The sequence below is a fragment of the Parus major genome, chromosome 11, assembly GCF_001522545.3.
Source record: "Parus major isolate Abel chromosome 11, Parus_major1.1, whole genome shotgun sequence".
NCBI classification, from domain to species: Eukaryota; Metazoa; Chordata; class Aves; order Passeriformes; family Paridae; genus Parus; species Parus major.
The window spans coordinates 7,646,256-7,673,598 of record NC_031780.1 but is presented as its reverse complement, the minus strand read 5'-3'; the positions used below and the strand labels follow the sequence as shown (position 1 = coordinate 7,673,598).

Here is a 27,343-nt window from a genome sequence, read left to right as displayed (position 1 = left end):
GACCGGAGGCTGCGGGTGAGGGAACCTCCGGTGCTGCTGCTGGTGGAGCTGCCGCAGCCAGGCCCCGGGCTAAAGCTTATGGTAAAGCTGTTCCCGGAGGGACCTCTCCAGTGCCCTGTGCCAGTTACTCTGACCACAGACTTCGTTTCCTTCTTCAGGTAAAGGCCTGACAGCGTTAATAATCAAGCTTATTTGTGCCCTATTAACTTCTGGCTTTAGAAAACATTCCAGAGCATGATCCTTGCCTGATGGCTGCTTCAGCTCTCCTCGTCACTGGCGTGAGAGCTTTTCCACGTCTCTCTGGTTCTTTGCTCATTGTCAAGTTGCACTGTGTCACCAAATATGTAATGCTCTGTTCCTATTTCATGATCTGAGTTTAAATCTTAACGGCAAGGTTGTTGTTTCAGGAGTAACTGCCCTCCTGTTTGTTTGCTCATGCGCTTTCTCATGTCCACTTAGTCCGGACACACCACGTGATGTTTCTTGCTGCCAGCCTTATGTGTAATAAGATAAGTGGTAATGTGAGTCTCATCTTTTCCTTCCTAGAAGGAGTGGTACTGAGGTAACGCCTGAACACATCTAGGTGGTGCTTTAGGAAAAGTGACAAAAAGCTGCCAGAATGTTTCTCCGATTGCTGTCTGATATCCAGTGGCGGGCAGCTCACCCGAAGTGGAAGAGAATGACCAGCTCCCAGCGAAGTACCTCAACTACAGCAGAACCTCATCCACTTTCCCTGCCAGCACAGGCACAGGTTGTCATCTGTGGTGGTGGAATCGTGGGCACCTCTGTGGCCTATCACCTTTCCAAGATGGGTTGGAAGGATATAGTCTTACTTGAGCAAGGCAGGTAAGGATTTCTGGTTAAAAACCTGACAAAACAAGACTTCTGTGCAAAACAATATCTGCTGTAATGTGTTGTTTCTCTCTCTTTACCTGAACTAAAGTGAAAACCTGGAAATAATCTTTTCCCTGAGGGAAATAAGGTTATACTGAGCATGAATAACACTTAGCCCCTTCCCAAGCACAGGGCTTCTCTGCAAGGTGAAGAGTATCCCTTGTGTGATTGTGGTGGGGTAGCCATGGCTCAGGGTCAGACTCCCACACAGACGTGCCATTTCCCTCTGCAAGATAGAGAGAAGGTAAGCTGAAGAAACTTGTGGATCAGGATAAAGATTTGGAAATTGTACTTCCAGGGGCAAAACTGACTTATCCTAAGGACAATTAATTTAAAATAATGACTTTATTCCATGACAGTTGAAATAGATTCAGGTAGTGAGAAACAAAAAACAAACATTAAAATAACATGTTTTTTTCCCTCAACTTCACTCCTGCACTCCAGGGCTTTCTACCTCCCCACAGCGCCCTGAGAAACATGGGGGTGACACAGTGGGGTGTGTTCAGTACTGGGCTCCAGTGTGTGTCCTGCATGCGCTGCAGTTCCCATCAGGAGAACTCTACTTTGGTGTGGGTTTTCCATGCACCACACAGTTCCTTTGAGATACACCTAGCTGCTCTGCTGTAATCACAGGTGATCATGTAAAACAATGCAGCTAGCAAAGATGATGGACCATTTTAAGAGTACTAAAAATCCACATTACTCCTACAGCCCCTGTTGACCTCTCAGAGCAGGATGCCATGTGTGTCTAAAGCATTACACAGCCAGCAAAGCTTCAGAGATTGCAAGAGGTTATAAGCAGGCATCACTAAAACATCACCCTGTAAGCTGGTTAAATGCTCAGATTATCCAGTTTGTTGGAGGATTTAGTGCCTTTCTGTAGAATAGCCAAGGCTGTTACAGTTTTGCTGAGCAGAAGTGCCCTCAGTGAGTTGGGTCAGCTCTCTGTAGCAGAGCACACAGTTCCTGTTGAAAAGCTGTGCATCCCAGCATTTCCCCTGTTCTTTTAGATATCCATTTCTGAGGGGCATTCATGATGCTTTTGTTAAGCAGTTTGGGGATCCTGGGCACAAGACCACTGAGACTTTAGGGTTTGAAAAGGTATTTATTGTAGCAGCTTCTAATGCCCTAAGTAAGTGCTGGACTGTGTATTTATAATCTACTTTAGAGCTTCCCACCTGATACTGCCTTCAGGAGTAATAAGCTGTGGTTCCTGGAGTTTGTGTGGCTGGGAAGCAGCAGATTCTTTCTAGCTGCAAAGAAAATAAATTGGGTATTCTCATCTGAGACCTTGCAAGTGGGGTCCTTCTGAGCAAAGTGGGGTGCTGGGCTGCGTTTGGAAGGGAATGTCAATTTTGCTAGCTTGCAGTAGGGTACAAACAGCCCATTAAGGATCTGCAGTGAATTAAGATGCTGTGCAGTCTGTGCATGCTCAAGCATGAATGCATCAATCATGTATGCAGTAGCAGAAATGTCTTATTAGGAGCACAGCATGGCAAGACTGTGCTTTGGCTCTTTCGGTTGTCATTGAGTAGGGGTGTAGGAATAGTAAATATTCCTTACCCAACTGAATCTTATGTTGAATTACTGAGAAAATAAAGACATGCTAGGCTGAAAGCAGTTGTGTCAAATGGAAAAATGCAGGATGGCTTTAGCAGCAGCAAAGCAAATTATTGTGGAAGCAGGCTGCAAGGGAGATGCTTACATCTAATTGCCTTGTCTTCCCCTGTCCATGCTGCATGGAGTTGTGTAGGTTTCTGTCTCTAGTGCAGCCCTTCACCAAATAGCTCAATGGTAGAAGGGACAAGAAACATGTGCCTATCTGTGGCAAGTGAGAGGGACTTGCTCATACTGTAATCATCCAAGATGCAAGACTCAAAACCAGGATAATTTTGATTTGAGGGGAGATCTGCTTTGGAGAAGGAAAGAATCAGACAACTCAACTTAAGTGTAAGATTCATTTTTTTTTTTTTACAAAAAATGTTTTATTTGAAAAATGTCAGTGTTTAGGACTTGTTGAAGAGAAATAGTCTTGGAATGCATTGTGTTTTTGAAAGTGAGCAAAAGGAAAAACATTCTAGAGGTTGTGTCATCCCTGCATCGTCCAACTTCAAGTGTTGCTCTGATGTGTTTGGGGAGAAGTTGCTATGTGGTTTGTGCTGACAGTGGAGCTGCTGGAGCAGCCCGGTGTGGAGTGTGTACCTGGCAGCTGTATGAGGCCCTTCACTGTACCTTCTCCTGCAGGTTGGCTGCTGGCACCACTCGCTTCTGTGCTGGCATTGTGAGCACAGCCAGGCCCGTGTCCATAGAGCTGAAGATGGCACACTATTCAAACAAGCTCTATGAGCAGCTGGAGCAGGAGACAGGAGTGCAAACAGGTACTGAAAGTGTCATCATGGAGTCATCTTTGGGAAACTGAATTGAAGTACTGACACTGAAATATGACTGTGCTTTTACAGTGTCTTAAGGCTTGAAAGTCCTGTTTAAAAACAATACATATGGACCTAGTCAGATGCAAAGGGATGTGACTAGTGTAATCAGAGGGGGGAGAAGAATATTGGATGGGCAAGCTGAAGGCAGACTACCTGCAAATTGTGACAGTTTGCATGTTGTCTGTAACTTGCCAGACACAGGAATTGTCACAAGAACATGGAAAATATATTGCAGTGACTGGAGCTAGTTTGCCTATTCTGTGCACTGATTCACACCTCAAAAAGAATAGGTGGTTAACAGGAGCATTGAAGCATAGACAAAGCTGTGTCTTACTGCAGTCTAGCCCTGGAAATAACAAAAAAAGTTTATGTTGGAGTTCTCCCTCTCCTTCCAAAATGTTTGGGCATGTACCTGGTAGGAAGAACTTGGTCACTGAAAGTTTTCTTCTTGACAAGAGCTTGTGATGTATGTCAGACTCAATAGAGGTTAATAACTATGCCTGCAATTAAGATGAATACTAATTTAGTGCAGGTGTTGGAGTGGCATAATATATGCTTTTAGTTGTTGAAGTTTTATTCTTCTGAGTAGTCATTAGATCACTCTTTTGGCCAGTAACTTCTCTCTCTTTTAATAGCTACCATGTGTGAAATTCAGGTTTTTGGTTTTTTTTTATAAACAGGAGCATATGAATTAGAAAGAGAGCACAATTAAAAATTAAATTGCTTTTTTGAGAAGTTCTCTCATGCACTTTTTAGTTACTAGCCCAAAAATGTTTAAAGTTGTTTGAGGATGTGGGATTTCCAGGCTCCTGAGTAGTGGAAGCAACAAGTCTGCAATTATATTAAAGCAGTGAGTCTGAGATGGAAAGGAATTCAAGATCCTGTCCAAATCTGACTTGACTTTGGTCATTGTCATAGGGTACATGAAGACAGGCTCTATTTCACTGGCTCAGACTCAGGACCGACTGATCTCTCTGAAGCGCATTGCTTCATCGCTGAAGTACGTATGAGCAGGAAATACAACTCGGCTTCAGTGTGCACCAGCTCTCCTGCAAGACAAATGACATGGTGTTTCTTATGTTCTGTGGCAGTGTAATGGGAATACCATGTGAAATTATCAGCCCAAAGAAAGTGTTACAGCTCCACCCGCTGATCAACATCCATGACCTTGTGGGAGCCATGTATGTGCCAGAAGATGCACTTGTGTCATCTGCCAACGTGAGTCTGGCTCTGGCAACCGCTGCCTCACGGAATGGTAGGAGCTTTTTTTATCTATAGAGTGCTCTTCTGCATGATAGCTATGTTCTGCATCTCTTTTGATATTCTAACTGAGCACTGAAGACCAAAATTCTGTTATTTCTGTGAAGTTTAGATTGTTTAGACCTGTTTATTTCTGAAAAAAACAGGCTGAATTTTTTACATGCTGAATCTTTACAGGTTTCCTGGGATAGTTCAAGAACCTGTTTGTTGTCCTTAGTGGTTACATATTTCTCTGAAAAAGCATACACTCTTTCCTTCCTAGAATTGACTCATAATTACATATCAAAATAGTTAATTACCTACAAATGAAAAGGGATGGCTGAGTCTTGTGGAATATTTAATTGAGCACATATGCTTTGGAAATGGGTTTGGAAGTGTACTAATAAATGCTGTTTGTCCAGCACTTTGGCAGATTTGGAGTGGTTTAAAAGTAGGGGGAAAGGTTAAATATGATAAGAGGAAATAAAGGTCATTAAGGATGAAAGTCCATCAGATTGAAAGAAGCTGCTTAGGAAGATACCTCTCTTAGTTTACTTTAGCCCAGCTTGGTTTTGCGTACTGCTTACTGATTTTTTTTCCACAAAATGACTTATTTCCCATAAGAGAACCAGTTATACCATCTGAAACTACAAATTTGTTGCATCAAGGAATGGTAATGGGAAGAAGTCCATAGCTGAGCCCAGATTGTCACATAACAAAAAAACCTGTAGCTCTTCACAGTCTAAGCCTGTACAAATTGCACATGTGATGTTTTACAAATAATAGGGTTTTGCTTAAGAATTCCTGGGTCAAGAATAGAAATTTTGTCTCCAAGAGAAAATAAGCATTTTGGCTGAGCATAAGGGTTTAAAGCTAACAGTTTGACACATTAGAAAGAGGGCTCATGGCATATTGACTTTCTGATGTCCTCTCCAGGTGTCCAGATCCACGAGCGGACGAGTGTCAGTCATATCACAATCCAGAAGGGTCAAGTGACTGGAGTTGAGACTGACAGAGGGCGGATTCAATGCGAGTACTTTGTCAATTGTGCTGGCCAGGTTGAATTATTTGAATTTTTTTTTCTTGTTTGTTGCTTAAGAATATGTGCACTTCCCTCTGGTTCATTTTTTGTTTTCCTTTTGGGTTTTTTAATGGTTTGTGCTTTGGCTTGCTTACTGCAGTAGATCAAGTCATGTTATTCATCAGCTTATCACAGTGGGAGTGTGAAGGAGGAGAAGCAGTGCTTGCCATTTGCTGTGCACCAAAGGCTGGCTGTTCACCTGCTGTACCTGCAGCTTGTTGGTACAGCTCTGTCCATGGTGTCTCTGTTGGGAGGCTCACCCTTCTGACAGGAAGAACTTTGCGCTGGCTGTTAGGGAGACAGCCCCTTCTCTCTCACTTCCCTCCCCAGAAATTTGTTTGCTTTTACTCCTTAGTGCCATGTCTTCTCTGCTAGAAAATACACCTGACAATTGCAGTTTCTCATCTAACAGCTGTCCTCCTTGTTAGTAAAGGGTCTTAGTACAGCACCTAAATGCTGACTATTCTGCTTCTAGATGCTGAACCTAGTACTGATTTTGGTCTACAGATCTTATTTTGCTTTTGTTTTGTAAACTAGTACTTCTTAGTTTTGAATTGGTGCCCCACTTTCCTAGTTCTTGTGTTAGGGAACAGAAAAACAATCATTATCCAAAACAATTCAAATTCTGAGAAAAAAATCATGTCTGTTTAATGTCTGGGGGTCTGAACTAAATCTTGGTCTTTTATGAAAGCAGAATTGGAGAGGTGATCTGTGCTTATGTTCTGCTCTTTTCCTGGAGTTGTTTTTTTTTCTTTTCCATTCTGACCTGCACTTTTTTTGATTTCAGTGGGCCTATGAGTTGGGCCACTCTGGGGAGGAACCAGTCCATATCCCACTCCATGCCTGTGAACACTTCTACCTCCTTACACATCCTTTTAAGGAGCCTCTGTCAAGCAGCTTACCGAGTAAGGATTCTTCAGCTCTTCTCACTTTTCTTGGTGAATTATACCTGCCTTTCCAAGGTGACCTGTATTTTGTGACAAAAAGGCCAACCTCTGGTTATTGGTTCTCAGCTCATTTGGGATTGTGAAGTCCTTCTCTCTGATTTGCTTTGAATATCCTTTTTCAGTGGTAGAAAGAATATCTTTCTTTACTCTTGGGAAAGCCTTTTCTGCAGAAAATTATCTTGAGAGTTCATCAGCTTAGCAGGAGAATGACCTTGACTCTAGCTTGAGTAGTAGTTATGTCTGAGTCTTGGATTGTTGTATTTCTGGGCTGGAGTGTGCTAGCCTTGGCACTATGTTTTCCTTGCAGGCTGCTGGCCCCAAATGGCCCATCTATTCCTTTCTTCCAACTGAAGCTAAGGCTTTACAATGGCATTTACATGTCTATGAGCTGTAGGGGCAACCAAACACTTGAGGTAATTGCTCCTCCCCCATATTCTGGCTTTTGGATCTCTGTAAAAAAAAAAAAAGCCTTTGAATTTGAAAACCGTGGTTGAGAAGTAGAAAGCTTTACTTAATTACTCTCAGTTGTTAGCAAGATTTTCTCTTTCTAGTGAGTAATGTATACACTGTCCAGGGAATTGAGATCTCTGGACAGAGTCCAAGTGCTTAACTTTCATTTGACTAATTAGAACCCCTGTGTGTGTGTGTGTGTATATATATATGTATATATTCACATATATGTATTCTCAGCTTTTCTGTACATGGCAAAAATTGCTATGGAACATGTCAGGTGGAGTAACATAAATACTTCAAGGTGACGCACTACCAGTGGAAGGAGCAATCCAGTCCTGACTGCTTGTCCTCATCACAGTGTTGTCCACCTTCCTTTTGCTGGTGGCCTGCAGTAAGCTGGATCTGTTACAAATTAACTGTTCTTAGAATAGGCAGAGAAAGGGGCAGGGCAGGACGTGTCTTGGTGGAAGGTCTGGTCTTGGGTGCAGTTTCAGTGGAACTAAGCCAGCATAACAGCTTATAAGTGCCACAAGGATTCTGAATCCCTCTTGTGTCTTCTCACTCCTGGGAACACTGTCCTGTTGGCTTGGGGCTCTTCAGGTTTAGTTCAGTTTACTGTACTGTCTAAAAGTTAACAAGTGTGGCTGTGGTGGGAGCTAATGGTTTAATCTAAACTGGCTCACCAGGGTGTTACATGAGAACCAGAATGGTGTGACAGCATGGGGTGGGGGACCTGAGACTGTCCCTTCTCATGTTGGGAGACTGCTGGCTTGGCCTGGCGTGTCACTAGCCCCGCATCGTTGGTGTTTGTGGGACAACAGCCTGAGACAGATATCCCTTCTCTCAATTCCCTTCCTACCTCTTTTCTTCTCTCTGCAGCTATTGTTGACCCCGATGGCAGGATCTACATACGCAACTGGCAGGGTGGCATCCTCTCAGGAGGCTTTGAGAAAAACCCCAAACCGCTCTTCACAGAGGGACGAAACCAGCTGGAGATCCAGAACCTTCAAGAAGATTGGGATCATTTTGGTATGTTGGGGAAGAAGGTTCCCACAGTGAAACACGTGGCTTCATCAGAAGGCAGAGTTCACCGCAGAGACAGCTGTCACTGATCTATGGGAAAGAAGAACATTCTCTCAAATTCACTCATCTCTTAATTTGTCAGTAATTTGCTGAAAAATCCTTTATCAAGGCTGCAGCAGCACCTGAAGGGAGCCTATAGGAGAGCTCGAGAGGGACTTTTGACAAGGAGTGCCAGAACAAGGGGGAATGGCTTCCAAATGACAGAGGACAGAATTAGATATTAGGAAGAAATTCTTCCCTGTGAAAGTGATGAGGTACTGGCACAAGTTGCTCAGTGTTCAGGGTAAGGTTGGATGGGACTTGGAGCAACCTGGTCTAGTGGAAGATGCCCCTGCCCATGGCAGGCGGGGTTTGGAATGAAATGAGCTTTAAAGTCCCTTCCAACCTAAACCATTCCAGGATTCTGTGATGCCCATGTAATGTTTAAAAACATCCACTAATCTTCAACATGTATTAACTTCCTCTAGAGCAGTGAGGTGCTGCATCAGCTTCCCAGCACTGTTCTTCCATTTCAGTTGATTTTTGACTGTCAGTGCCACATGCTGCTCCTCTTGTGACGCAGTAGATCAACACTGTTGACCTGCCACATAGCTGTGGTATTTTGTTTCTGCAGCTCTCTTCAGCAGGGACTGACAAGTGCATTTCTATCAGTGACAGTTGCTTTGTGGACAGAAGTTGGTATTGTGGCTTCCCAGACTTTGTCCCACTGTTGGCCGTGGTGGTTCATTATATTCCAATTGTTCCATCTTTCTCTTCCCATTTTATTTGATTCTGTTTTTATATTCCACTTGTGTTTTCACATGGAGGCTCTGTAGAAAAGAGCATGGCATGGTCTGTGAGTACCTTTCTTCCCCAACCACTCCTTCTTCTTTGATACCTGGTGATTTGGTGTGTGCCCTCTTATCTTCCAATTTGCCATATATTCAGGAATCCAGCTTTTCCTTGTGTCAGAGCTCTCTGCATCCCTTGTAAATGCACATGCCTCTGTGACTCTAGGCAAGTACGGAATTTCACTGATTTCTTTCTGCAGTCATAGTATGTTTTTCCAGCTGTGCTTCAGGTTAAATTGAATAATTTTACTTTGATTTCTGAGGGACACCATACTGATAATCTAAAAGTTTAAACTCCAGGGAATGGAGCCAGGATGGGGTGCTGTTTTGTGCTGCCATATGCTAAAGGTTTTTAGATCCCTATATGCCTACAGACTTGCTTTAAGATAGTGGCTTCAGTAATGAGTTGCTCAAGCTCTGCACCCACTTCATTTTTGGTTTTCATTTGGATAAAATGAAAAGGCACTGCTTGTTGGCACCCCCAAATTGCTTAAGCTTCTGAAGCAGCTGCATGCTGTGTTCCAGCATTGCCCTTTTATCCGTTCAAATGCGCTGAACAGTTGAGCAGAGTCAGAGCTTACTCAGGCAGTATTTGATCCTTTTCTAGGGCTACAGTTCCTGGGGTTTGAGCTCTTGTATTACTGCTTTGATCTTTGTCGTTGGAACACCTTTTGATTTTAAAATAGTCTGTGGAGTTGCTTAAATTGGTCTGGGTATGAGAACAAATCTAGCACTGATCTCTTTTTATCAATAAAAAAATAGCCTATAACACCAGGCTCTCACTCTGGAATTCTAGTGCTTGAGAGAGGGAAGAGAAAGAACAGGTCAGAAAGACTCTTTCTGTTTGTAACTTCTTAGGTAATGTGAAATCTGATTATTTTACTTCTTGTGCATAAAGCTCAGGAGTGTTCTTAGGGCTGAATCTTGAGGGCTTTTATCTGGAGTGCTAAGCAGAGGTGGCTTGGGCAAGAAAAGCCAAGTAGATATCTTACCCATTTATTAATGCTCTCAAATGTCAAACTGTGAAGAGTTGCTGAAGGACTTTTCCAGCATGACTGGGCAATGAAGCAGTGAGAAAATTCAGTGTGGATGAATGTGAAGTGACGCAAATGCATGGGGGTGTGTGGGGATGAGCTTGTTTTCACAATGTGACGTGATGGGCTTTGAACAGACCTTGGGGTTGTATTAGTTCTGTTAGTTCTGTGAAGACATCAGCACAGCAGCAGTCAAAGCAAAAGACAAGTTAGGAATTCCCGGGAAAGGAGCAGAAAACACAGTTCATGATGCAACACTAAATCCTTGGTTTGCCAGATGCTAGTTCTTGTTCTAGGCTCCCTGTTTCCAGAAGGTATCATAAGACTGGAGAAGGCCTGGTGGAAGAGCAGCAAGAGACTGATCAAAGCTTGGAATAGTTTCTAAGAATGGAGTGACTCAGGAGGCTTGGGGAAAGGAGATGACAGAAGGGAAATAAACAGAGGTCTGTAGAATCTGGAATGAGATGGGCTAGAAGGGGAAATCCTGACCACTATCTTGTCTAATGCTGGGAGACGTAAAAAGAAATTCAGTGTGAGCTTTAAAACAGAAGGCAGTGATTCCTCATACAACGAATTTTAACATATGGGATTCCTTGTCTGTGTCTGTTAGATTTTTTCATGAGTCTGGGAAGGACTGCTCTAGTACTTAAAAGACCAATTTAGGTGTTTCTAAATAGAGAAAATTTGCCAAATTTTTATGAAATCCTCTGAGCTGGTGGTAGACGGAGGCTTGCAGAGTGCATGGGACAAGAGTCATACACATTTGCCTGTTTGTATTCCTCAATGTGTATCTATTTGATGTCTGTTCCTGTTATTTTCCCTAAAAAAACTGAACAGTGCTTTTGCACTGTTGAAAGCAATACTGGGCTCTTGGTCTGGATCAATATGGGTGTTTTTATGCTGTATGATCCATTTTGAGTAGTGTGATTCCAGCAAGTAAACCATTTCTGCTGTGACTGTATCAAAACATGGAAGCAGTTTCCACCTGAAGCAGCTGAAATGTGTTGAGGCTGAAGGCTATAACTTTTTGTCTCTTTATTTTCTTGGGTCCTAGGGCCACTTCTGAGTGCCCTCCTGCGCAGGATGCCAGGTTTGGAGGCTCTGCAGATCATGCAGTTGGTGAATTGCCCAGAGTCCTTCACCCCAGACATGCGATGCATCATGGGAGAGTCGCCCACCGCACGGGGCTACTTCGTTCTGGCTGGCATGAACTCAGCTGGCGTCTCGTATGGTGGGGGAGCAGGCAAGTAAGTGGTCTCTCACTGTTGTGTGTAAGTAAGGCTTTAGCCAAGAGATCGCTCAGATGTTCCTTCTGTGTAGAATGTTCTGGTTGGTATTTGTCACCTCCTCTGGTCACCTCCCCTGACAACTCCTGAACTCCTCTTTCATTTCTGACTTGAGGAAGGAGAGGAGCAGTTGCTGTTTTCTGATTATGTTCTTCAGTGTGTATTTCAAAACTTTGTTGGATTTTCTTCCTGTACTGCAGACCTCTCCTCTGGCATCACATCTCAGTGAGCAGCTGGAGATCAAGTAAGCTTTGTTAAAGCTATGTCAGAGGAGGTTTAGGGTTGGGTGTTAGGAAAGGGTTCTTCACCCAGAGAGTGGTTGGATACTGGAACAGGCTCCCCAGGGAAGTGATCACAGCATCAAGCCAACCAGAGTTAAAGAAGCGTTTGGACAATGCTCTCAGGCACCTGGTGTGATTCTTGGGGTTGTCCTGTCGAGGGCCTGGACTCAGTGATCCTTTTGTGTCCATTCCAATTCAGGATATTTTGTGATTCTATGATTCTATAACTGGTATGTGTTTTTTTTAAACTACCGTGAAGAGATAAAAGCTTAGCAAAGCGTACATTCCCTCATCTCTTGTGCTTCATGATCCCCTTTAATTTATCATTTGATTGAAGTCTTTTGATCATTCAAGTTGACACAGCAGTTAATTCCTCTGAAAGCAGCGTGAATCTGTTGCTGATGAAACACCATATATGTAGCGCCAGTGCTGACAGTAGTTTAAGACTGTCCCCTACAGTAAGATAGGGGTGTAATAATTTAAGGCATTTAAGTGTGATCTCAGCAGCACAGTTGCTGAATGATCATTTTTCCCTCCTATTGCCATTTAGTTTCAGTGACTGAGCGTTCCTTCTGCAACACAGCCTTCTTAAACTGCTCATTTTTCATGCTGGTGTTAGTATCTGCATTTGTCTTCACTAGTTTATGTCCATTGTCTAATAATTTAACTCACCAGAGAAACAACTTATGATTATTTTTTGTTGTCACATGAAATACAGAGAATCTTTGCAGTGAGGTTCTCTTCAGAATCAAAATAATTTCTGAAGGTAAAAGCACTATTTGTCCATTCATTGCTACAGCCCCCAAATAAACAGCTTTGCTTGCTAATATAAGTTTTCATGATCAGTTCCAACCCCCTTTGTTTTCTTGTCTACTGGCTGTGAACAGAACCTTCTGCTGTGCTAAATTCTGAGTTGTCTGTGTCCATTAGCTCTGGAGAATGCCTTCCTCCTTCACTGCTGGAAGTGTAGCTAAACATAACTTGGCTGGCACTTTGTGCTAAATGAATGCTGTCACTGGTGATTTGTGACAGAGCCTACACCAGGCAATGAGAAATGAGAAAGCAGAAGCATCAAACTCCAACTGAAATGTATTTACACCTCCTTTTGTATCAGAACCCCAGGATTTGACACAGTGTCAGCCAGGTTACCTGTCCAGGCTCTGGCTTCATGTCCTGAACTTCCTGCTGCCCTGTTTGCTTCATCCTAATGGGCAATTAGTAATCTGGAAATTTGGTGGATGCATTTTATAAAGGGAGACTTCTACAGATTCTGCTGGTGTTTAGAATCCCATGTTACATGTCTTCTCTCTCCCTGTTGTAAGAAATTCTCATGTCCAAACTGCTTTCCTTCTGACTTCAAAGCTACACTCTATCCCTTAAGATGTTGGCCGATATCTCAGGCTGTCTTTATTTCTTCCATCAGGTACCTGGCAGAGTGGATAGTAAATGGGTATCCATCGGAAAATGTCTGGCCCTTGGATCTGAAACGTTTTGGAACCCTTCAGAGCAGTCGCACTTTCCTCCGTCACCGTGTGATGGAAGTCATGCGTAAGTGAGGTCTCTGCCTTCAGCTCTGGTCAGGCTGTTGAAGATTTTCCCCTTTGCTACACTGTCTCTTCTCTGCCATCACTCTGAGAAACATTTTCCTTCTTCCTGACCTCCTTCATGGCAACACAGCCCCTTCCCAGGAGAATGGAGAGGATGAGGGTTTTTTTGTATGCCAGCATTCTTATTAACTTTTCTTAAAAAATGCTGTTGGTACCTTGCTCTCTGCTATTTCTGTGCTTTGCCTGTTAATAGGGAAATTTGTATGTATCTCTGTAGGACTCCAGCCTGAAAAAGCAATACCAAGGTCTTAACTGGGAATGCTACACTGTCTCAAAGATTGTTATTCTTTGCACATCATTACAGTGTGGAAATACCTTCACTTCCAACTTACAGCTGGATGACCCAGTTATCTTGCATAATTCGGGAAGTCTTTGTAGACATAGTGCTTTCTCCTGTCAGAGTTTGCGATAAATACCTTGCAGAATAGATTAGAGATGCCATTTTTCTTGTCTAAAGCCATGCTTTGTTTCCTCCTGTTGTTCGAATATCTGTCACATTGTCTGAATATTGTGGATGACTTCTTTTCAAGTTTGAAATAGAAGTACGAAGTGCTCCACAAGTTGCATAACAGGAACAATTACTTGAATACCAAGTCTAAACTAAAAACATATGTTCGGGTGAAAGCAGAGGAGCTGGGTAAACCTCTTAGCCCTGCTCTATCTGGGGAATAAAAACCTTATGCTGCTCTGACCTTCTTCCCAGAAAAAATCACTTTATACTCTGGGCATTATTCTGCAGTTGCTTTCCAATACAAACCTCAGTTCTGATAGCTACGGAGTCCCTCTAGATTTTACAGAGTGAACAATGTATCCCATTTTTGAAGTGTTATGTTCCCATTCTAATCTAGTCTTCCCTATACCCTCTCTTTCAGGAGTACCAATTTGAGATATTGCTGATAAATTCATTAAATTATTATCTATGAGGCAGAAATTATGAAAGTGTTCAATAAGAAATATTTGGCTTATCTTCAATTTTAAGCAGTTTCTGACCTAGGTATAATCTTAACATTTATAAAGTAGTATTCAGGCATCCTTAAGTTATTACTCTCCACTGACAACTAAGGAAGATGCTCGATGTTTATTAGGGTAACTTTTTTTCTAAATAAAAATATTCTATACTAGCTGAACAGATACAGAAGCCATTTGGAAAAGCTTCAATGATTACGAAAGGCTGAATTGCCAGTATTTAAGAAGGCAAATTAGATGGTCCCTGTAGCTATGGGCTGACTACCCCAGCATTAGTGTTGTCAAAATATCTGATATAGTGCACTGCTAGGGAAGAATCCTGCATAATTAATGCTAGCCAGCATGACATCATGAAAAATAGAGGTTTTGTTATCTTGCAGAATTGTCATGAGACCATATCTATAAATATAAGTGTTCTGTGCAAATATTGTTACTCTGATTTGAAGAGCTATAAATGGCTCAAAGCAGATTTGTGGATTTTCAAAAACAGGAAAAGGAAGGTTGGATCTGTTTCAAGGAAGTTTTATTAATGGTTCAGATATTAGTAAGTATTGATCTGGAAGAAAAGTTTAGATAAAGATAATCACTTTGCCTAATAAAGGATGTTTATGACCATTGCAGCCCTCATGTGTGATCTGAAAGTTCCCCGCTGGGACTTCCAGACCGGCAGGCAGCTGCGCACTTCACCACTGTACGACCGCCTGGATGCACAGGGAGCCAGGTGGATGGAGAAGCATGGATTTGAGAGAGTCAAGTATTTTGTCCCACCTGGGAATGGTATGATCCTATTTTCCTCTGCCTAGTGCTTCCCGATTGGTCTATGTAAGGTCTTAACTCATCCAGTTTATGAATTTTTCCTTCATTTTTTCTTTATATTAGATCTGCTGGATTTGGATCACAGCAAAACCTTTTACAAACCAGACTGGTTTGATATTGTGGGTTCCGAAGTCAAGTGCTGTAAGGAAGCAGTTTGTGTTATTGACATGTCATCTTTTACCAAGTTTGAAATAAGTGTAAGTACCTAGGAAGGGACTACCTGTAAAGGTGACCTTTAGTTTATTATTGCCTGCTTTTGCAAAAAGATGTGTCCCGTTGAGGATAGATAGAGGAAGTCATACTGTATGGCTAAATTCAGGTTGTACCACAGTATTTAGCACACATTGGGTTTTGTCTGGCAAGGGCCCAGTTTATAGAAATATCAGCTTAGTCTATACATAGAATTTGACCTCCGGCACTGTGCCACTGTTGTACCCTGTTAAGCTCAAGACGTCAGTGTCACAATTGTCACAAATTGAAATAATTTAGGCCAGGACATTGATGCGATCTTAAGCTGCCCCAGTGGATTTGTTTTGCTCAGGCAGCTTGTCTGACTTTCTCTTCCTTTTGATTCATGTAGTCCACCGGAGACCAGGCCCTGGAGAGTCTGCAGTATCTCTTCTCAAATGACCTGGATGTGCCAGTTGGGCATGTTGTGCATACAGGAATGCTTAATGAGAAAGGAGGGTATGAGAACGACTGCAGCATAGCCCGGCTCAGCAAGCGCAGGTGGGTGTGCACACAGCATCTTTAGCCATCACCCTTTGGGTGTTTGAGCCTTTAACGACTTCTTCATGAAGATCATAAACTTTCATCACCACCCTGAACTAAAAAGTCTCAGTTCTCTACTAGTATTTCAAATTCAGTAACTTAAGTGAAAGGGAGCTTCTGAACTTACAAACATTGGGGAAAATAAGCCTTTTTCTGGGATTACAGATGAACATAGATTTTCTCAGAATGTTAGACCTTCAGATGTTTAATTTCTTAATTGAGATACAAACTGGTTTTAGCGGTCACTGGATTTGTTAATTTAGGTAACCATTTAAAGTGCAAACTAACTCCTGACCAATTCCTTACTGGAATTCCACATTGAAAATACTTTTTGATTATTTATTTCAATTTTCATTGCAGTACATGTACTCCGTTCTGCAGTCTTTTATCATTCTCTTTGTACTCCTCATGCAAATGGACACAATCACAGGATTTTACCCTTAGACTCACCAGTTTGGGCTCTCTTTGGCATCTGATAAAAAGCTTTCTCGTTTTTAAGAACTTCATGGCCATGGCCCAGCTGCGCATTGGATTTATTTTTCTGGATGGTTTTCTATGTGTGTTTTCTTTGTATTGGTGTGAAAGCATTTTGTTGCTTCTCTTTCAATTAGAAACAGCTTTTCTTTCTCTTCCACTTCCATCTGCATTCATGTATTGCTTGAAAGTATTGTTCTTCTCTGTGTGAAACCAGTAGCTTCCCTCCTTGCCTAGTGATTTCTACAGATGTTTATGTACTTTAACTCACAGTTTGTATCAGACACACACACAAGCAGCTCATTTTCCCATATCAAGTGGAGTTCTGTTTTTGGAAACTGTTGATAATAACCACCATTGTGTGTGAAAAGACTTCTGCTAAAACAAGAAATTGCTGTGTGAACCATCTCTACTCTGACTGTCAGAGTAGAGAGAATCACTGATGGTGAAGAGCTGCAAGTCCCTTCTGCAAACTGATTGTGACCTTTGAGATACTCTGTCAAGTTTCTGCAGAACTGCCTGTGTTCCACATCTAGTCACTTCTTGTCGCCAGACCACTGATAGTGCTTGAAGTGAGGGATTTATCTTCATGACAGATGTGATGGCATTGATCCAAAGACTTTAGCTGTGGTTTTCACAAACCAGATTGTTTTGGTCTCCTGTTAGCTTGGAAACTGCTGAATGACTCAAGTAGTTGATGAATGAAGAATGAACTGATTCACTTTGTGGTTGTTCTTTCATTGTTTGGTTTGATTTGTCTGTTCCAGCTTCTTCATGATTTCCCCCACTGACCAGCAAGTTCATTGCTGGGCCTGGCTGAAGAACCACCTGCCCGATGACAGCAACCTGATGATGGAGGATGTGACCTGGAAGTACACAGGTAAGAAATCACTGAAAGCAGACCTTCTCAGACAGCTCAAAATCACAAATGATGTCTCGTGCTGCATGCCAGTTAATTGTTTAAAGTGCCTGGAATTGTGATTTAGTCTCCTTTCCAAACATTCAGATGAAAACAGCAGTTCAGAGACTTTCTTTTCTGTCAAGCCATGAGCTAGAAGGTGGCATTCTTTTACTGTGGATGGCCAGGAGAGTTTAATGAATGTCTCCCCTGTCCTTAAATGTGAACACACCTATTAGTTCAATAAAATTTCAGAAACTGGAGCAGCACATTAGACACCAGGCAAGACTTCTACAGTCTCATCCTAATGCTGTTTTGTTCCCCTCTTTAGCTCTCAATCTGATTGGCCCCCGTGCTGTGGATGTCTTGTCAGAGTTGTCCTATGCTCCAATGACTGCAGAACACTTCCCCTCTCTCTTTTGCAAGGTGAGTGACTTCTGTCCTCACTCTGCTAGATTTTTCAAAGCATGTATGAAAGGAGAAGAAAAATGTTTTGGATAACTGAGAGAAGAATTAAGATTTACAGGAAGGTTTGCTGCAGTTACTGAGCTAGGCTGGTAAAGAACTCACTTGGCTCACTTGTCTTTGGGTTGTGTTTGCTAAATATATAGGTGAACATGCATTTGTTTTCAGTATTCCTCTCACTTGTAGACTTGTCACCATTTGTTATCTTGACATGTTTCATATAATCAATTATGAAACTGTCAGAGGGGCAGCTGGGATCGGGGACTCTGACATCATTGTCTCCTGTCAGCCTTTTGAACGGCTGAGCAGATAGTTGCTATTCAACTTCTGTCTTGTATCTAGAATACAACCTGTGTCCTGACCCAATTCCAGGGCTTACTGCCAAGTGTCAAGAAATGATTAACAAGTTTGGATAATGTGACATCCCTATTTGAATTTGGAAATTTAAATTTGTTGCAAGTATGTGCAGGTGGCAAAGGGGAGAGGGCTGGGCAGTGTGCAGTTGTGTTGTGCTTCTTCTGGATCTCTGTGCTGTGCTCCGATTTGGATGATTTCACCCCCTCTGGTTCTGCAGGAGATGAGCGTGGGCTATGCTAATGGCATCCGTGTGATGAGTATCACTCACACAGGAGAACCTGGCTTCGTGCTTTATATCCCCATAGAGGTAAGTGCACTGTAGCCTGAGCTAATTAAAGCAGTTGCTTGCATGCATAAATCGGAAACATTTTCCAAGTTGACTCCAGGTGATGAGATGTCTGATTTGCACCACGGGAAAGCTTCCTACAGGCACCGGGGGAGTTTTCCTGTTTAATATTGCATTCCAGTGGGGCAGAACTCTTCTGCTTCAGTGGCAGGGGACAGTGACATTCCTGGTGGTGTCAGATGCTGCTGCATTCTCCTGGTGCCATTTTGTGTTTCACCCTTCCACTGCAGTATGCCCTTCACGTGTACAACGAGGTGATGAACATGGGCCAGAAGTACGGAATTCGGAATGCCGGTTATTACGCGCTCCGCAGCCTGCGCATTGAGAAGTTCTTTGCATTCTGGGGCCAGGATCTGGATGCTTTTACTACTCCTATGGAGTGTGGACGCGAGTTCCAGGTCAAGCTGGATAAGGTACACCACCTTCTGCACTGGGGTTGGTGGGAGAGTAAAACTGGACTGAAAGGCTGCCAGCCAAGCAGATGGATGTGTATTTTTGGAGATGTGTGCAGTAGTGTAACATACATTCTTGTACTTCAGAAGGCTGATAGAAATACAAAAATGCTCTGTCTTCCTCCTTCCTGGGCATCATTCCCAGTGACCTGTGCCTGGTGCTGCTTATGTGCACAGTGCCCAATGTGGCAGAGGTGTTCTGTACCTTACAGATGATCAGAATTCTTGCTTCTCCAAGCAGTTTTCCCAGTCTGATGAAGCAAAAGTCATCCTGTGCACCAAGTGATGTTTAATGATGTTAAATGTGAGGCTAGGTACCAATAACAGGTGTTCTTTATTTTTAATAAAACAGAAGAGTTTGTAGAACAGTGTAGAGTTATAGCATGTTTTTTTGGTAGCAGATGCTGTTGCTATCACAACATGTTTTCTTTCTTCCATCTTTCTGTGAGCCAAAACAAATGCTTGTATCAATTCAAGAAAATAATGTAGTGACTAAGGATACAAATTTCATATTAGTTTTAGTTTCCCTCTGGTTTGTAAAGAAAGGTAGACTTCTGGAGCAAGAAAAATGCAAGAACTGGAATTGAGACATGATTTTTAAAGACCAGCTTCACAAACATTTCTGTGTCTTTTAACATCTGGAGCAGCAAACATGAGAGAAAAGCTGTCTGAGCTGGGTTTCTTATGTATGGAGGCAGCCCATTTTGATAGGACACAAGTTCCAAGTGTAAAGTGCCCTTGTTTGCAACCTGGTCTGCAGCAGCTCAGCAGCTGCCAAGGTTCGTGTCACTCACATCAGCTGATGCTTCCTTTTCCCCACAGGGAATACAGTTTCTTGGCCAGGAAGCACTGTGGGAACAGAAGCAGAACGGGGTGTACAAGCGCTTTACCATGTTCATTCTTGAGGACCATGACACGGATATGGACCTCTGGCCCTGGTGGGGGGAGCCCATTTTCCGCAACGGCCGCTACGTGGGCAAGACCACCAGCAGTGCCTACAGCTACACCCTGGAGCGCCACGTCTGCCTGGGCTTCGTGCACCACTTTGATGAGAAGACAGGAGAAGAGCTGGTGGTGACAACTGACTTCATCAACCAGGGAGAGTACGAGATCGACATTGCCGGGCAGCGCTTCCAGGCCAAAGCCAAGCTCTATCCCTTCAGCTCCCTCTTCACACAACGGCGCCGCAAGGATGAGGTGGAACTGAGTGGCTACCAGAGGGAGTAGTGGCTGAGTAGACTAGACCCGCCCCTTGTCCCAAGCTGGAGTCTTCTCCCACCATCTTCCAGCCCTTTCTCCTCACCTCATATATTTTTTTTCTTTTCCTTTCTTGTCTTGCAACTTTTAAACTTTTTCCAGTGTGTTACATTTTGTATATTTTAAAACTTTAATTTTCAAGCCTTCCCAACCCTGTCTGTCTCCCTCCTTCAACCTTTGCCAGGCTTCCCTGTGCCCCAGTGGATGAAGCACAGTGCTGAACATGCAGGGATGCCTGTGTAGGAGTGAACCCCACCAAAGGCCTTGGCCTTCTAGCGATGGGAAGGGTTGGGGTGAACCCCAAAAACTGTGCCCTTCCTCTCTTCTCTCCAGCACCAGCCATGGGACAGCAGGTCTTTGCTGCCTGTGGTTCAGATGATGGCTGTCCTCACCCTGCTCTCCACATACCATGTTGTAGAGGGGTTGGTGTGTTGATGCACACAGCAATAGGATGATCAGCTACCTCACTGGCATGAGACAAAGCATTGTGTGAGCACAGCCTAGAGACAGGTTTTGGTGTTGTCCAGCCTGTCACTGCCCTCCTTTGTCCACTGTTTTGGTTTTTTCCCTAGCAGGGAGTAGATTTAACATCAGAGTATTGAGATGAAAGTAGCATTGCTATGTGCGTTGTTGGTGGGATTGGATTTTTTGTGTGGGTCACTGAAACTAAATGGCCTTCTATAAATATAGTCAAAGATCAACATGTGCATTTCACTTCTATAAAGGAATGTTGTTTTTTCTCTTTTTATTAGCAAGAGTACTGATTTCTAACAAGGATAGTTGTTAGTGTTTAATGTTAAATAGCAGTGTTGACATGCTGCTTCTGTTTAAGCTGCACAATATACAGTCTCTTTGGGGATTGTCTTTCACTTTGTTTATGTTACTTTCACTTTGTTTATGTTACTTGAGTTTATGTTACAAACTCATCTGGCAAGGTTCATGGAGAACTTGTGTTGGTTTGGGGAACTTGAGCAGCAGGAAGGGATATTATCTTAGCTGGTTATTTTGAAATTACAGGAAAAGACAGAGCATTTACCTCACCCCTAGTGCAAGAAAACACTGGGTTTTCTACTGGTGGTGAGAAGCTCTCTCAGCAGCTCCTGCTGAACTCAGAAGAATTTGTCTTCTGTTTTCTTCCTCAAATCTGTTGCACTTCTTTGACTGTCATTAGTACCTCAGCTGAAGGGGTTGAATAAGGGAGTGAAGGGAGCATGGTAGTGGGATTATGAATTGCTTTTCTTCAGCACTGCTCTTTGCATCTGGCTTCTCATACAGATGCTCCAGATGGTGCAGCTGGAAATTTGCCCCTTCTTCAGGTGTCAAAATGTGCCAGTTCAATCAGTGATGGTAAATGGTAAAGGAATGGGGAATGCTGAATTGCCTTGTGCACATTTGCATCATCTTTTTCTTCATGTTTTGAGCACAATCAAAAATCAAGACTCCTTTCATTTACTTGAAAAAGATCTGTTAAATGTTTTCCCTGCCTCTGATACCACATACTTCTCATGGTCTTTCTGCTTCAGTATCTGTTTTGGACTTCAAACACAACCTTGCACTGATGTCTGCCCTGTTAGCTGTGGTGAACACTTTCTCTATGGTCTAGAACTAATTTTGGGCACTTTATTTTCCAGTTAAATGGCGAGCATCAGTAATGTAAATATGAGCTCAAAACCTTCCCTGGTTCTTGTTTTAAGTTTGCTGTCTGCTGCTTTAGTTGTTTTAAGCTGTGCCTTCAGCTGGGTCTGTGTCTGCCAGTTCAGGAAACTGTAAGGGAATTAAGGATTTGAGCATATGGTATAGTAGGTTGAATGTAGATGTCACTTCTCTGAGCATGCGTTCCTTTGTCTGTGGCAAGTTGCACTGAAGTGTGTGGCTTCTTCCAGGATTTCAAACCTAGTTCTAAATTGACATGCAAAATTTTCCAGTTTCTGAGAAGGAGTGACCACACTGGGGCAGCTTTTTGAGATCTCACAGCCCAGAGTACACTCTGCAGCTGCTGTAGGCGAGATTCCGCCTGCTTGTCATTTCTTCCAAATTCCCCTATTATTGCTCTCTGAACTGAAATTTTGCCTGGTGTGTTAGAATTAATTGCTTAAATGAAAGGTTCATAAAGCATCTAATAGCAGTTTAAACTCTATAATTACTTCTTGCATATCTTTTCTGCTTAGAGAGCTACCACGATCCCATTGTTCCCATGCTGAACGTGTGTACCAGGGAGGACCTTGGTCCTTCTCCGTTGGTTTTATGGGACACTGCTTCACCTTGCTTACCCATGGAAACAGGCATTCAACTAAAGAATGAGTTTTGTATGTGATATTTAGGATGTGGAGTAGCCCTTCTGCTTAGGGTTTATTGATCATTTGTTGTGGCTGAGTACAACATGATACTCCTTCAGGAGAAGGCAAAATATAGGGCCAAGGTGAGCTGAAGTTTGTATTCAAACTGCTGAAGAGAGATTTTAGCTCAAGCTGTTCAGTTCTCTGCAGAGTTAGAACTAATTAAGACCAAACTGGAAAGCTAGCAGCATGCTGTCCTTTACCAACCACTTGTTCCCACCACATTATGTTCCTTCATGTGATTATTTTTCCTTTTCCCTAATTTATAGGTGCCTGCTAGTTCCTCAGGCAACTTTTCATACACGGGTGTCTTTTCCCCAGCAGTTCTGACAGTAAATTGTGTTTTATGAGCTACTTTTGTCATTATGTCTGCTAAGGTTTATTTTATGTCTGAAAGGTTTATCTTATGTCTAGATCTATTGACTTTTCCATACCAAAAATAGAGAGTGGAAATAGTTTTCCACCATGATGGTAGATATAGCAACACTTCTGTAATGCTGTGTTTGCTGTTTGAGACTTGGGTGGTTTGGTAATTGTCAGTCTTGCAGCTCATTAACGCCTACTCCAACCTTCCCTGCTATGAATTCTGTTCTTGTTTTATATCAGAACCTGAGAGGTCTTTAACTGCTGTTCAGGCTTAGTCAATATAATTTCTGGTGTAGCTATTTTGAAACTTACAATGTAAAGAATAGTTTGCCTTTACCAACTTGAACACCCATCAAGAAGACAATTGGATCACGTTTTAAAATAGTGATACTGAGTTGGAGGAAGATCCTTCTAGCGTAGTGTTTTCATCTCAAGGTATTAAAGAGTGATGTAAGACTCTAATCCCTTTATCTGATGATTAAAGTAGAGTGCCTAAAAAAGAACAACTAAATCTGTTGAAGAGTTATTACCTTTAGTACACCTTCAAATTAGAAAATTTAAAATCAGATCTCAGAAGCTGCTGTAGCATAGTCTTAACATCTAAGATGGTAAATAACAGGGGCTGTAGAATTCTACATCCTGATTCTCATCATTAAAACTACCTTAAAATGCTTTTTGCTAAAAAAGGTGGCTTGTTCTCATTCTGCACAGTAAGACTATGAACCTTGGATTGGGAAACACAAAAATAGCATCCCTCTCTGTGGCAGTAGAAGGGGAGATGGCCTCATTCTGTGCTGAAGCAGCAGCTGCAGGTCTGCTCTTTGCACCTTGTGTGTATCAGCCACAGGGTTGCTACCAGTTCTCTGAGTCTTGCTATCCAGAATGGGAACAGCACTGTAGATTCTGTTCATACAGGCATCTTTGGAGGGAAGGTAGCCAATGAATCCATCGAAATGTGCATCTATGGGAAAGGCTGGCTTGCCCAAGTGTCATCTGGAGTCTGGGGAACTTATGGAAGACATAGCACTTCCTTCCATTAAATTATTTTTACAGAGATATTATGTTGTCTTAACCTTGCTGTGTCCTTTCCTAAGTTCTCATGTTTTGTTAGTCCTTGAGTGAGTACTGCAAGGCTTGAGTAAAACTGGTGCTAGAAAAGCGGGAGTATATTTTCATATTTAATGATATGAAGATAAAATTAACAGTCTAGTTCTAGAATTATGTTTTCTGTTTCCAGAGGATGTGTTACAGTCATTGTCACATCTGTCTTTGCCAGACTTAAGTTTCTGTTTGTTTTTTCCAGTATCTAGATTTGACAGGCCTTGTTGGACAGTTTGTTATTTTGTGGCAAGGAAGGGAGGTTGTCTGACACTTCCGCTGCATCTCCACATCTTGATGTAAGTTTGGATTCCTCTTTTCTACTGTTGCATTTGAGTTGCCATTGATCATGTTGCTCTTTCTGTAACACCTCCAAATTCTGCTGCTGTAGAATTTCTCATGCACAAGGTTCTTCTCTTCCTTCTACCTGATGCTTTGTCATCAGAGCCAGGTTTGCTGTAGATCTCTGTTGTCTCTGCATCAACTTAAGTTATTCACCTTTTAGATGGTGCTGATACCAACAACAGAACTCCAGGCAGGTTTGTGGCTGCTGTAAATCCCATCATTTAATCCTCCCTTTCCTTGTGCCAGGATTTTCCCATAATCCTTAACACTTCTTTAGTCTCCTTCCTCAGATGTCTGAGTGCATTAGTTCCTTTTGCCATCAGAGAGTGAGGCATGGCAAAATAAAAACTGGGGAAGGGATGTGAGTGGCTGAGCTGAGGTGGAAGGAGAGGTGCAGTGAAGGTTTGATCCTTTGCTCATTACTTAACTCTTTAAGTCCAGCCTTGGAGAGATGATCAGCTTCGATTTCCAGCTCAGGGAGCATCTTCCTCTGCAGTCTTGATGTTGGACAGGTGAGAGCCATGGCTCTAGGCAGAGTTGGGACAGCATTAGCACTTCTTTTTCAGCACACATTTGCTCTTTTCATTGGGATGAAGGAAATGGTTCCACACAGGGGAAGTGGGGACTGTGTGCACTTGATTGCCTGGAACACTTTTGTCTCCCTGGCACAATCTTATAGCTGTAAAGGTACAGCACTGACATCACCATCCTCATCCTTCCAGCACATTTGAACCAGAATGGTGACATTTTGGGAAGAGATCTGTAAAAATGAGGTAGTTCCTGTGTCAGGGGAGTGGGGGAGTTGCTTGCAAGGGCAGAAGTAATTTTTATTTAAAACACAATTCTTGGCTGCTGATAATGGTGAGCAAAATGTTCACAATCTTCATTGAGTTTATTATAATACTGGGTCAAAATAATTTCTGCCTATTTTAGGATGTTTTCCTGTTTTAAACTAACTTGTCCTTAGTTGATTGTTTGGATTAATATTAAAAAAAAAAAAAAAGCATTCAGTCATGGAACAAAACTTGGGAAAGGCAGAGGTTGATGTCAATTTATGACTCAAGCTGTCACTAAAAAGCGTTTGAAAATTTTCTTTGCACTTTAAACTTTCCTTAAGTATTATGGCTGTAGCAGTGTGCTTATAGCCCTTGGCATGAGTAGTCCTTGCATTTGAGAGAGGAAAAAAAGACTGAATATTTATAAATGCCTTAAAGCCTTAGGTGAGGTGTTTGGGCACTGGCTGTGCCTGCCATTTGATTTCCTTCCTGGAAAGCTTTGTGCTGTGCACCCAGAGATGGTAATTTTGAGCAAGCACTGGGGGATGGTGGAAGCTGCTGTTGCAGTATGAGCCTGGAATTTGTATGGGGCTGGGAGCCCTTGTGCCTGTCCAGCTGCTGACACTTTCCTGTTTGTTTCCCCCTCCCAAAATGGATTTATTCACTTTCTCCTTGTGGTGTAGTGTTTTTCTTCTTTCTCTAAAGAAGCCTGGGCTGGTGTAGATTACTCTGTGGGTGTCCCATTGCATTAAAGGAAACAGAATTCTCTGCCTGAGCACTTCCCTGCTGTACCAGCTGACATTTGCAGGCAGGAGTCATGAGAAGCGGGAGGGGAGGGGATCTGCTACTGCCTGGCATGTTTGCTGCGATGGCTCTGAGATTTCTCATCTCCCATTTGTCTCAAAGCTGGGCTGGGTTACTGATGTCAGGCTGGCTTCTGGATTGCAGCACAAACCAGAGCTGCTTTGCAAGTGTGGCATGCTGGGCTGATGTTCTGTTAGAGATTCCACCTGCTTGGAATAAGGAATCCCAACAGAGAGTATTACGTTATAAAAGAAGAAGTTATAATGAGTACGTTATAATGAGGAAAGTGTTCACATTAATATTTACTGATTTAATACTGGTAACAGTTGATCTTCCCACACAGATCCTTGACACCTGCTACAAGCAGAGCACATACTTGGGAGTTGTCAGCCATCCTAGGTAGGACCTGATCCATTTTGTGTGCACGAAGAAGAATCTGTGCTGTTGCCTTTTGCCATGGCACTTCTGAGATTTTTTCCATGCTAAAATTCCCTCTTTTTCCTGTAGTGGGACAGTATAACCACAGGCAGATCAATATCTCTGAAGTCCTTGACAGGTTCTCCTGCATCTCCTGGTCAGGCTTGCAGCAGGACACTCATCCAAACCCCCCTTCATGCTTTTGTCTTCTGAGACCAGATTTTAAAAGGGCTGGGAAGATTTCTGATGCATGCTGCTGCCAGAATTTTAAGAACAACAGAAGTTTGAACCTGTGAAAACACTTTTCTAGTGCCTTATGCTTGTGAATGTTGTGCAGTGGATGTAGCTGAGGTGGGACAGAGCACGAGCAATGTCAGCAACATGGTTCCCCATCCACTATGGCCATTTCCCTCTGCCCTCGCAGGGCCCTGGCAAGCAGGTGCCAGCAGGCTGTCTCCAGCAGCACAGCTTCTTCAATCCCTTTGCCATGTGGGGTCAGAGAAAGCCTGTGCCAGGTACTCTTCCATTGAGGGGAACAGTGGTCTCACCTCTGCTGAGTTTGGATTCGAAGCAGTTTACGAGAGACAAAGCTGCTCTGATGGCCAGACCCCATGGCAGAGGATGGTGGTTCCCAAGCGCACAAGTCAGGGTGAGTTTGCTGCTCTCCACTGAGGCCATGTTGTCATGGATGCTGTATTTATATCATGCTTGATTTCATTTCATATTTTGGTTGGCTTAAATGTTGCTAGGTTTGTATATTAATAAAGAGGCATTTTAACTACTTCTGAATTCTGCCGTTAGTTATGCAGGACCCTTGTGTGTCAGAATCCAAACGCCCCTGGTTGTGTGGGTGGGATCCTGCAGGAACACTGGGTTTGTTGAAGGGTCCAGCCCTGGGAGTTGGAGTGAGTTCTGGACATGCTGCATCACCCTGGGGAATTCCCTTCCCTGCCTGTATCCACATTCAAAATTATGTCCTTCAACAGCTCATCCATGTCATTCCCTGTGCTGTGGTGGGGCTCAGGGACACAGGCTGCGTGGGATCAGAGCCTGTTCTGGGGTCCAGGGTGGTTGGGAGATGGATGTGGGGTCACCAGCTGATGGGCTCAAGCTGGAGGGGCTGTGCTGGAACTCTGCTGCTGGGTACCCAGGCTGGCATGGGGTCAGCCTCTGCTCCTGCCACAGTGAGGGAATATTAACCACAGCTGGAGGCTGGTGCCTGGCCTGGGAGA

The 27,343-nt window shown here is 43.0% G+C and overlaps 1 protein-coding gene across 3 annotated transcripts; it reads left to right on the top strand.

The window, feature by feature from the left end:
- Positions 1 to 6: 6 nt before the first annotated feature.
- PDPR (pyruvate dehydrogenase phosphatase regulatory subunit) lies at positions 7 to 26,900 on the top strand. 3 transcript variants are annotated; one of them, XM_015639996.2, is made up of 18 exons: positions 7 to 158; positions 547 to 846; positions 3,139 to 3,272; positions 4,245 to 4,326; positions 4,418 to 4,581; positions 5,502 to 5,623; positions 6,434 to 6,551; positions 7,926 to 8,075; positions 11,048 to 11,240; positions 12,984 to 13,108; positions 14,755 to 14,910; positions 15,013 to 15,146; positions 15,530 to 15,678; positions 16,962 to 17,074; positions 17,424 to 17,518; positions 18,132 to 18,221; positions 18,491 to 18,673; positions 19,535 to 26,900. In XM_015639996.2, the coding sequence occupies exons 2-18, from the start codon at positions 620 to 622 to the stop codon at positions 19,937 to 19,939; spliced, it is 2,640 nt and encodes an 879-aa protein (XP_015495482.1). In that variant the 5' UTR covers positions 7 to 158; positions 547 to 619; the 3' UTR covers positions 19,940 to 26,900. The 3 variants fall into 3 exon arrangements, with proteins under 3 accessions (XP_015495482.1, XP_015495483.1, XP_033373180.1); XM_015639997.1 differs by having other exon boundaries at positions 550 to 846; positions 19,535 to 19,939; XM_033517289.1 differs by lacking the exons at positions 7 to 158; positions 547 to 846; positions 4,245 to 4,326 and having other exon boundaries at positions 3,170 to 3,272.
- The last annotated feature ends 443 nt before the right edge of the window (positions 26,901 to 27,343 follow it).